The 12,011-nt window shown below is 36.1% G+C and overlaps 1 protein-coding gene across 4 annotated transcripts in view; it reads right to left on the bottom strand.

The window, feature by feature from the left end:
• SLIT2 (slit guidance ligand 2) overlaps positions 1 to 12,011 on the bottom strand; it is a 314,805-nt gene that overhangs the window by 38,032 nt on the left and 264,762 nt on the right. For all 4 annotated transcript variants that reach the window (XM_044417691.1, XM_044417694.1, XM_044417692.1 and 1 more), the window contains 6 exons: positions 10,939 to 11,071; positions 9,052 to 9,120; positions 7,486 to 7,557; positions 7,222 to 7,293; positions 5,120 to 5,191; positions 3,286 to 3,449 (listed from right to left, as the gene is read on the bottom strand). In XM_044417691.1, coding sequence (XP_044273626.1) covers positions 3,286 to 3,449; positions 5,120 to 5,191; positions 7,222 to 7,293; positions 7,486 to 7,557; positions 9,052 to 9,120; positions 10,939 to 11,071 — 582 coding nt within the window. The remainder of the gene's footprint in view (positions 1 to 3,285; positions 3,450 to 5,119; positions 5,192 to 7,221; positions 7,294 to 7,485; positions 7,558 to 9,051; positions 9,121 to 10,938; positions 11,072 to 12,011) is intronic.

The following is a 12,011-nucleotide window of genomic DNA, read 5'->3' as shown; positions in this document are numbered from 1 at the left end:
GAGAGGGTGTTTTCTCAGTTGTGGCACCCACCTCTGAATTTCCTCATTCAGGGAGACTTACATTATGCTGACACTGTTACCCCTACAATATCAGAAAAGATATGGTTATATTTTCTTGGCCTTTGAAACTTTTTAGTTTTTTAAATAATGCTTGCCTTTGTAGTTTTATCACTGTTTTTGATTAATTTATGATAATGTTGGGGTTTTTGTTTTTGTAAACAAAGCATAGGCGCTTTGTTGCTAATGGTGCATATTAGAAATTTAGGAATATCTATTTTAATCAATAAAATAAATAAGTCAAGAAAAACTAGCTGGTACGCTTGACCAAACTAGACACCTATGTGTTGCATCTGAAGAGTTGCTAGGGAGAGGGGATTGTTGATGGATTTAGTTTTTACCAGAAAACTAAGAAAGGAAAAAAGTAGTAGAGTCCTTTCATTTCTACAACAGTATCTTCCTATTTGCTGTCGTCTCAAGCACTCTGCTCCCAGCATGGCTGCTTCTTGTTTTCCAAATCAGTGAATGAGGGACTGAACTGAATCTTACTGTTGATGTGTGCCCCTAGTAATAAACCGAATGGATTAGAGCTTTCTTGGAGATCAAGAGAAATATTATAGCAGTGAAGGAATGAAGGTAACAGATACTGAGCAACTACTACATCTGTCCTAAAGGAAAAAGAAAGAAAACAAGGGCTGGGTAGATTAGGAAAAGATTGTGAGGATGGAAAAATTTTGTGCTAGTCCAAAAGGTGCTTATTTGCTGCAAAAAACTGGTGAACACAGAACAGGTTCTTTCTCACTAATTTCAGTACCTCAGGATGGATGGAAAAATCATAGGGGATGATGTCAAAGGAATTCATTATCAGAGGTCAGTTGCAAGACAAGGGAAGACAAGTTGCAAGGCAGGAACACAGACAAAGAAGGGGAGAAGGGTGGATGAGAATGAATGTTGAAGTCTATCAGCTATTTAGCAGTGAAATAAGGCGTATAGTTCAGGGTGGTGTTAAAGGCAAAAAGATTAAGGCAAAAGTTTCAACAAGCAGTATGACCAAGGGAGCCAATGAGAGCAGAATTGCTTGATAATGCTTTAATAAAAGTGACATTTCTGAAGGAGAGATGCAACAAGTATTTTCTTTAGTCTTCATTCATAAATACCCAGTAAAATGGGAACAGCAACAAAGGGAAGAGATGGGCTTGGAAAGCTTGAAAGCCACACCAAATGCAGAGGTAAGATCAAACCTTAGTATGAATTTGAAAGATAAAATCAATGAATCAAAGGATGGCAGGAAAAGAAGAGAGCAGAATGGAAGGACAGCAGCAAAAAGTATTGATTGACTGGCATCATGGAAATAGGCTAATTCCTGTGATATTGATGGGACAGGTGTGCAAACCCTGAACCAGTATGTGTACAAAGAATCATGTGATGTGACTGTTTACAAATTACATTATTCTTCCCATTCAGCAAAGGAAGGAGATAATTTAATTCTGTTTGTGTGCTACGTCAACGTATGTTACTGTTACAAGTACTTACTACCTCTGCTTCAGAAACTTAATATACTTTGACTTCTGAGCTGGGCATTGCTCCTTAATGCCATAATTTAAAAAAAAAAAACAAAGGTAGAAAACTCAACAGAAGAAAGAAAGGACAGGACGAAGATTCTATCCACAGTCAAACGTAGGAGTGGGAGAGGAAGATAGTAAGATTTTAAAAAAAATAAAGAATGAAGACAAGTTGTCAAGGAATTGTAAGGCTCACCAATATGAATTCTCAAGCTTCCAGTTAAAAGGAAGGGATATGATAGGGAAACTCAAACACTGAAGAATTACTGAAGAATATAGGGAGATGGTATTATACAGTGAGACAGTTAAATTAACTATTATAATTTAACTGAATAAGTTTTCTACAGCTTTAAAAGTTCAAAATATAATCTAGAGTGCCAGGAAGTGCATATGCTATAACATACAATAAAGAATATTCCATAAAAATTATTCAAGCAAAGAGCAGGGCAACCAATGATAACATGCATATCTTTTGGGAAAAAGTTTGCTTGAGAAACACAATGGGAATGTTGGAAGGTCTTGTCTTGCACAGAAATCCAAATAAGGGTCCATTACATTCTTACCTGGTACAAGAAAACCACAAGGCCCTGGTATCTCTAGAAGCAGGGTGTGGATTGTAAAATGCCAGAGTGAAAAAAAATGGAAAATCCATTAAGACATGACACCCCAAAAGAAATGTTGTACTGGGTGAATATTCTAGGAAAAATGGTATTGGTTGAAATATGCTCTATACGGACAGTATTTCTAGTTGATAATTTATAAAGAATCTTTCACTTCAGAAGGAAATTTAGCAAATGTTCTTTGAACTGGTCATTTTTATTTTTTTGATTGTACACTACTGTCCTTGGTAATAATATTTTTCATTTGTAATCAAAGAAAGATTTTTGAGAGATTTTGGTAACAAGATGCTTCATTTATTCTAGGTGTGTAAACAAGGCCAAACCAAAGAATAACCACACTCAAGGGTTCTGGAATTTTTAGTCATTGCAAGAAACCAATCCTACTATTAAAAACATATATACTTTGAAAAGCTCCCACCACTTGTCTCTTCCTTGAACTGTCACTTGACTAACAAAATAACTAAGTAATAAAGTTATTTCAAAACAATTGATTTCACATAGGTATTTCAGAAGACCATGACAGCATCAAAAGCCAAGTTTGTTTTTCTCAGAGACATCAATTGTAACAGATACCAGCTTTTCTATTCTTTGGGGTTTTTTAAAGTAAAACAAATAAGACTGAGAACAGTGACTGAGATTTAGAACAGTGAATTTACAGGTATCCAGACCTTATGTGAGTGCTACTTCACATATTATATTCTTGAGTGTACCTCCTGAATGTGTGCTGTGCTTATAAATGTATGAATAATCCAAGTACACTCAAATTCTGATTCTGATCTTGTTGAGTACACATTCATTGGCAAGTCTGGCTTTTTCTCAGCATGTTGTCTGATATGCACTAGTTCATTTATGAAAAATGCAGAACAGCAATAATCCTTGGTGTGGTACTAAAGTTAGGTGCTTCACCAGTTGTGAACATCAAGAAACTGCATATTACTAACGCTTTAGATAAGCGTATGGAATATCTCACTTTGGGTTATAAGAATCCAAGAGAATCCTCTACACATCCATCAATAGGTACAACAACTATCCTTCTGCTGAACTACTGTGTTCCAAAATGTTAAAACGTACATGGACATTAGAATATTTTTTCCAGAAAATCATACCTTGACATGTGAATTTCTTAGATGGAGTAGTGAGAAGTAGCTTATCAGCCATTTCACCAGGACCAGCACATCGGGCAATGCCTGGCTCTTTGTACTCTGACTTTACCCAGTCAGATAGCCATTGCATGTTACAGTCACAATAAAGTGGATTTGCTCCAATAGCGCTGCAGAACAAAAACAGAGCAGCCTTTCATGTGTGTGCTCTTTCCCACATAGCTTAAATTGAACAAAAACACAGCAAAAGATACTCCAAAGCTGAGATTGTTGCCTAACAAAGATAACATAAAACTGCGCTTCAAAATGGACTTCCAGAGGACTCAGGATATGCATCTGCCAGAATAATTAGTTATAAAGGGTTGACCTTTAAAGAGCTAAACGAAACATTAGGAAGTTCTGACATTGAAACATGTTCAGCTTATGTGAAAAAACAAGCAAGGAAGGACATATCAAAGGGCAAAGAACTGGACTACCACCTCTCTGCTGTCTTGCAAAGACCTCTCCAATTTAAGTCACACACATACAACCCTTTGGTTATGTGGGGCATAAAAGCAAACTGGAACTTCTGCAAACTAGCAACTTCTTGCTAGCACTACAACCTCTCAAGGATGTTTGGAAGCAAATTAATTATATCTTGAGGAAATGTGTTAAAAGAAGGTGTAGTACAATTAGTGCTTCAGTAGACGTAATTAGGTACTGAAATGAGTAATGTAATGCCTGGCCTCTGAGACTGGCTGGTCATATCAAGTGTAATGTGGTTGAATGTTATTCGACAGATAAGATGTACTGAAAAAGGATCTTTAGTAAGGGATGAAGAGGGAAAACATGGATTAGAAATCCTATATTCTGTTACATGAGGTGAAACCAAGCATTCTTTGGAAACAAAGAATTGGCAGATGTTTCACCTGTTAACTGGTCATATTTGCTATATTCTATGCCGGCTCCTCATGGAATAAAAAGAGGAAATAAAAAGCCTGCTCTCTCCACAAAGTCCTTTGGTGATGAAGATGAAATACAATATAACTAGTAGATATCATGAGTGTGAGCCAACAAACAGATAGAATCAAGAAAACCACTCATTAGAGAAAAGATGATTTCTAATGCAAACATTTTCACTGTTAGTCAGTGTAGTTGCAAACTTCAGAAATTCAAATAAAGGCTTGCAACAGTGGGAAACCAGTCGATTTACAGAGCATGCTTGGCAAGACATGGTAACAAGTAAATCATTGCCACAGAATCCAGTCATAATCCGGCAGACCACAATTTGAGATACATGACACACTGTATGCATCCACTAAGCTGTTTAAGAGGGCTGAGAGAACCTTGAGATGTTTGGCAATTTCAGTGATGATTTCTACAGGGCTCTCTGTGCATTCCTAAGCATGGCTTGCACAATTAGAACATTAATGTAAAGGCTATCTTATAAATCATTGTAAATACTAACTTATGCATCATATATGAGAGACTGCTGAAAAGCTGAGAAAGTCAAACACAAATGTTTATTTATAGCCTATTCCCCTTTATATAATAACTTAAGTTATAATATAATAACTTAAGTTGTCCACCCTTTCCAGTGAATTGCTTATGGTCTTAATATGGTCAGACCATTATATTACCCAAGTACAAGACATATTGCATAGGCAAACACATTCTTAAAATAATGGTATCCAACTGCTGCAGCAATGCAGAGTTAAAAACTAATACCTATGCACAGAGTAAGCAAATTACATCCAGTGTTTCACTACCCAATACAAATGCTTAGGATTAGGATGAAAATCTCTCTAACCAGTAAATCAGAATATTAATTATATAATTGGCTTATGGACTGAATACTCACAGGTGGGATAATGCTGAAAGATCATTAAAAGCACCTTCAGGAACAACAGAAATATCATTGCCATGTAAAGACCTATGTAAAGGAGAAATATTTATGTACATAGAAGCAGATTTAGAGGTTGTTCTTTATTTGATGGAATCAAATTAACATAGTACCTTTGCAAACATGTACACATATTTTTACCAATTTCAGTCCTTTCCCCAGAACACCTTGTATAAGTTATTTATTTCATTATTTATTATTTGATTTCTAGCCTGCCCCATTTGCTATACTTTTACTTTAAATTTACTTTTAATCAGAGCAGAAAATAATTCTTACTCTCAGAGACAAGAACATGATATGATTGCTGCGTGACCTCTACCAGAAGCAGCAGCCCAACATCTCATCCCATCTGCCCCATGTGCAGGAAGCCAAAATATGTAATATGACACAACCAAGTGTTTCCTCATCCATACGAGCATCAGCAAAGAGAATGAAGGAGACAGGAAAAATTCTAAACATGGGAGCAGAAAGAGTGGAGAAGCTCAGCTCTGAGTGATAGTCAATCATAAGATTTAATGCCACTCGGACAAAAAAAGACACTCCTAAGCGGTGAATATAAATTAACTGGAATGCTGTAGTATAATCTCTAATAATGCTAAAATATTCAACAACATTTCAATCAAAGCAGCAGTTTCCACATGCATACACAATATTTTTCATAACATAATATTTTTCATAACATCAAATATATACATACCAAGGTACATATATATATCATATATAACACGCAAGTTGCCTTTTAGTTCTGTTGGGTAATTCTTAGATGCAGTTTGAAAAAACAGGCACACAGTGATCTGATATAATCCCCTGATACAAGAATGCAATGAAGTGCAACCCCTACTATAAAGGACCTATCCTGGGCAGAATAGGAGCCATATTCTGGAAGGATGAAATTGCCACTTGATATATTAGTGTGAGGCACTGGCCAATCACCTTCTGCAACTAGACTTAAGTACAAAGCATAACTAGGCCCCCAGCTGACAGCAGAAGCTGGATTTCTTTGAACAGGTATTACTTTTCAAATTTAGGAATGTCTCTTATTTGATATAATGGATAGCAGAATACTTCACTTTCCAGAACATTGAGAAGATAACATTCTAGCAATAAAAAACTATTTAAGATGACATTGTTTTATTTTCTTTTGCATTCTACTTATGCTTGAGTGCAAGATATAGGGGGAAAGGGTGACATGATACAGATATAGTATCTCTCAACCTAATGCAATGGAAGTCTACCTTCCTCTTCTGCTTGTTATGATGCATGTAGAGGAAGAAGAGGAAGCAAAAGGACCACTACAGGACTAGGGTTAGCGAATTGTCTCTGTGTTTTTGCTCTTATTGTTAGAGCAAGACATGTAGGTCAGGAAAGTTGGCAATCTGTGTCTTATGATTAAGACTCTAGAATAAAGTCAGCATCTATTTTACCATGCACTAAAGTTCTTATGCTACGTGTAGCACTGAAATAATGAAATCGTATGTTCTCCCAACATTATCTGGGCAGCACTGAGATTCTTTGGATTCATTAAAGTTTCAGCTCTGAGATCCTGAAGCCATGGAGTTGGGACTTCAAAGGTCGAGCCCCCACACTGTCCCTTTGTGGCCTGAATGAAAAGAGCTCCTATGCACCTCCCTGAGGTCAGAAGTGGGCCTTAGAAGGGAAAAAGGTGGCATAGGAGAATAGCAGTTTAATTACTAATATTCAGGTTGTTAAAGGCTGGTAGCACCAGAAATTATCCCAGGAAGAAAATACCAAGGCTCAGTTTGTATAACACCTGAGTTATGGAGGTGACATCAATCTTGGCTGAATCACCCACCAATCTGATAATATATGAAATGGAAAAATCACTGTGGGATGAATCACAAAGGGAGTTCCACAACTACCCTGCATATCCTAGCTCCAGTGCTACTGGCAGAAGAACATCTATTGCCAAATTTTGCTATTATAGAAACATGGGATAAAATTACAGGGAAAGGGCAACCAACCTGAGTAACAGTATAATTCAGATCTGATACTCTATGTGATATACACAAGTAAGTTAAGAGCAAGACATTGCTACTTACAGCAGCCTAAGTGACTTCAGGCCATCAAATGTTCGAGCTGGAATACATCTGAGACGATTGTAACTGAGAATTCTGAAAGTATGTCAAGAATTAATGTACAAACTATAAACCACAAAACACACAGTTGTAAGTAGTCCATTCAAGGCTGTATATTGCTTTCTTTGCTACAACCACACACCCAAAATGCAGATCAGCTGATAGCTTCATTATTAAAGATGACAACGTATTCATTTCAAACCTTCATTGCTAGTCATATACACTTACAAGGTAAGCAGCTGAGTCATGTTGCTGAAGCTCTGGTTAGAAAGTGTGCTGATTCTGTTGTTACTTAAATCTCTACAAAAAATAAATTTGAAAATTCTTTAGGTTATAACACATGCTGAAAAATATACCCTATTACTAAATGTAGTATTATTAAATCTTGTTTGAATGGTCATTCATCTTGTATTTTACTTGTATAGGACTAAAAGCAAAAAATAACTCAAATATAACAAATGGGGGGAAAATTCCTAAAGCCAGGCAATAACACAAATATAAAAGAAAACTCCAAGTCATTCCTGGAACATAGTGGTCTAGTTCCCACAAACATTGCTATAATACCAGTACTTGCCTTTGTGAAACACAGCAAATAACTACCCCGTTTCCCTGAAAATAAGACCTAACCAGAAAATACTCCCTTGCATGATTTTTCAGGATGCTCATAATATAAGCCCTACTCCAAAAATAAGCCCAGTTAAGATCGTCAGCCAGGCGGACGCATTTAGTACATCTGTTGCAATACAATTTGGGCTTTGGAGAGTTATGATGATGTTCCAGAAGATGGCATAACTGTATCTGAGTAAATGTAGATTTTTGTACATGAAAAAATAAGATATCACCTGAAAATAAGCCTTAGTGCCTCTTTTGGAGCAAAAATTAATATAAGACTCGTTCTTATTTTCAGGGAAACACAGTATATAAGGATGATTCCTAATGTTACTCGTAGTGTGGGTACACTCTCTTTCTCTCTCCCTCCCCACAAACACCTATGTTTGTTGTTTTTAATTTATTTCTGTTATGCACTCTAACAAAATTAAACAAAACAAAAAAGATGTAATTATATATATCTGAATGTATCAAATTCAATTAATATATATGATTTGTTTATGGTTTACTGAAACTTGTATATTTGATCTATTGACTCCTGAATTATAAATGTATATCTTTGTAATAATGCAGATACGTTTGCAACATTTCATAATAGATGCGTTTTTTAAAACCTAACATCTTAATCATTCTGTTTTAACAAGATGCATATCATGTAAACATATTTTGATTTATATATAATGCTTCGAGACTGGAACTGCTGTTATGACAGAAATTTACTTTTTAAAAAACTCAGCATGCTTCTTAGAAAGTCCACTGTAAAAAAGATAAGTGGAGCTGCAATTTCTCACTGTTCTCGCGCTGCAGTATCATCCATTGCTGTATTGCCCTATTCCAAACAAACTATCCCAATTTCTCTGTGTAATTGAATTCACTTAAATGCCTTTATGCTCTCAAATACTGTACTTCATCTATATGACAAGCAACCACATCCAGCAAATGCCACACTGCATTTTATGCGACTCTGCATCTTCTGGAGTGGATAATGGAGATTTCTGTTTCCATACTTCCTAATGAATGTCTGTGATCAGTAGACTAAAAGTATTCCATTTCTAAAACGTGCACTAGAGTTGTGATTGCTAAAAGGTTCATTACATGTTATTTTTTTCTTGAAACTATTTCATTTAATGAAATAGAAGAATTTAAATAACATTAGTATTGAGAGATGCTCTGAAAGCTACTCACATAAGAGTTAAGTGCTTATAGTTCGAAAGTTCTTTGGGGACGAGGGTAAACTGGTTTCCATCCAAGTAACTGCAAAGGAATGTTACTTAATTAAAGTTAAATACAATAAATAAAATGAAATAAAAATATAAAATAAAATATTGGTTATAGTTATATAACCCTGTAAATATAAAACCCCAGAGGGTTTTTTTTTTTAACCTACAGGCCTTTTTTCAGAATAATATGAAAAATGGGCAATGAATGAGAGGAATCATCAATTTAATAGCCAGATGCATACCTGCTCACTTCTTTAATAAAGCTAATTTATTTTACCAAACCATTATTTTCTATTTGATGCAACACAACAGATCTAAGTCTTCTAAGAGTTACAGTTTAAAATCAACACTTCAAATTGTCCTCAGAAATGTTCTGGGATCCCGCATAGGAAAAAGAGTAGAAGACACAGATGAAGCCCATGGGGCTTCACAAAAAGCTTAGAGATGATCTGAAAAGAAAAAAAGCACGTATAGGAAGTGGAAGGAAGACTAGGCTACAAAGGAACAATACAGGCAGGTTGCATGGAATTGCTGGGATGGATTCAGAAAGACCAATGCTAGGAATAAAATGGGGCTAGCAAGGGATACTAAAAGCAACAAAAAAGCTTTCTTCAGATATGGGCCAAGTAAAAGACAGAGGAAGATGAGGATTCAACTACTCAACATGAATGGTAAAATTATGACAAATAAAAGGCAGAAGTGCTCAATTCCTACTCTGGCTCAGTTTTTTTTCCTAAATAAGATTAATGACCTTCTTGATGAAGGGGGTGTATAAGCTGAAGGAGCAGGAAGACAGCTCAATTGACCAATGGTCAAGAATCATCTAATTGTGTTGAAGGAGTACAAATCTTCAGGCCTGGTGAACTCCATCCTAGAGTCATAAAGGAGGTAGAAGAAGAACCATTGTCTATTATCCAGTCCCAATCCAATCTCCTACTATATTTTAAAATCCAGTTCCTAAATAGCGTTCAAAAGATAATTCCAAGTATAGCACATTTCCGAATCCCAACCACAATATTACCAAATGGGGCCAGCTATATACGACTAGAAGAGGTAGCAACTGGTGCAATAGCCTCCACCAATAAAACTGTTTTGTAGTAAAAAGTAGTACTTGTCTAAAGACAAAATCAGATCTAAAAGAATGGCCAGAATGCAACCCTGTCTCCAGGCCAGGCAGACCAACCCCTAACATCACTTCCATTTTGTCTGGATTGAGTTTCCGTTTGTTAGCCCTCAAGATACAGCTTATAAAATTGTTCTTAAAAGGAAGGACAGGCCAGGCCAGGCCAGGCCAGGCCAGGCCAGGCCAGGCCTTTAAATGTTTATTATGTTTTCTAGAAATTCCAAGGCACTGACATTTCATAGCAATAAGCAATATGGACAAAAAAATGCAATTTTAAAAAAGAATTGAAGATAATCAATTTTATATCATATACTGGACAAAAAATGTGCAGGCACAATAAAGGTTGACAAACAAATTATGGATTTAGGTAATCCAGGAAGGAATATACTTTGTTGGTACTGATGGTAAGGCAGAATCATTTCAAGAAAGTGTGGGTTGTTTAGTTAATTCCTTGAAGAGTCGAATTGAATCCAGTGTTTTCCTGCCCTAAATGCCCTAAAGTACCCAGTACCCAGAAAGAGCAGTAGAAAAGGTAGATGTCTAATGTTCATACAGCTTCAAAAGAGCCATGTTCAAAAGAAAAATGCCAAAGTAGGAATCACAAAAATATTTAGCAAAGCAGTGTAGTGGGTTGCCTAATAATGCTAACTTGCTTGTTGAAAAAGCACTCCCAGTATTCTTGAAACATACACTGCTCTAAGGGGGGGGGGTGCAACTTGTAATACTTACAGTTCAGTTACATCTTTTGGGATGCCTTTGGGCAAAGTCTTCAAACCTTTATTGCTACAACGCACTACAGTATCTAGGCAAGTGCATTCTGCAGGACAGCGAGAGAGTGGCGAACAACTGTTGTCATCATTTCCTAGTTCATAAAAAGAAACAGAAATATAAGACTTGCTCAGCTAAGGGCACTTAACACACTTGGCAACAGGCATGATACTTTAAATCTATTCTAGATAAGTGCTCTACTTGTAAGTAGCTATGTAAATGAAAACAGAGTTGAAAACACAATTGAATGCATAGTGGCTTGCAAGGAGAAGCTTTCACTCTACAGGTACCTACTTCTTTAGGGAAAACCCCCATCATGCACTTAATGCTATTGAAGAAATGACACAGCTTGAATAATGCAGGCTTAGCAACCATAGCCAGGATGCTTGGCTCCAAGATACTTACAGTAAGAGAGAGATTTGTTTAGCAATAAGTCAGTATAAATAAAGTCAAATAAAGCAAAATCTATAAATGGCTCCCAAATTCCCAGCTACCAACAAAGAAACACACATTGTAGCATAACTATCCATCTATAATAACAGAAAGCATACAAACTCATTGGTTATAACAAAAAAATTCCTGTGACTTAACTCAGACTGACATTTTTATAAGGGTAATTACATAGGGAATACTGGGTAATAAAGAGGACTATGTCCTCTACATTCATTTTACAGGGCATGCAGAAACACTGTTCCAATGGTCATTTCTTATAGCAAGCATTCATAATAGCAGAAAGCATAGCATTAAACTTTAGTTCTGTTAAAGGCAATTCTGCACAGAACTAAGGCAATTGCTTCCAAATAATTAGTTTTCTGATGGCCTCTTAAAATATTGTTTCATCCCAGAAAATCTAAACTAATGGATAGTTAATGTATTACTCAAAGAAATTTTCCTACACACGAGAAGCCTTCACTGCAGTTTAGACACTGACTGGATTGAAATCAGCTTTTCATAGTTTAAGTGTAAGGCACAGAAGGATGTATGGACTTTGTTAAATCAGTCCTATCTGCATTTCTTGGATCATTAGAACTGAT

This window comes from Varanus komodoensis, unplaced genomic scaffold, assembly GCF_004798865.1.
Source record: "Varanus komodoensis strain SLA01 unplaced genomic scaffold, ASM479886v1 scaffold9, whole genome shotgun sequence".
NCBI lineage: Eukaryota > Metazoa > Chordata > Lepidosauria > Squamata > Varanidae > Varanus > Varanus komodoensis.
Note: the sequence above shows the minus strand (reverse complement) of the source record. Positions and strands in the feature narration are given on the sequence as shown.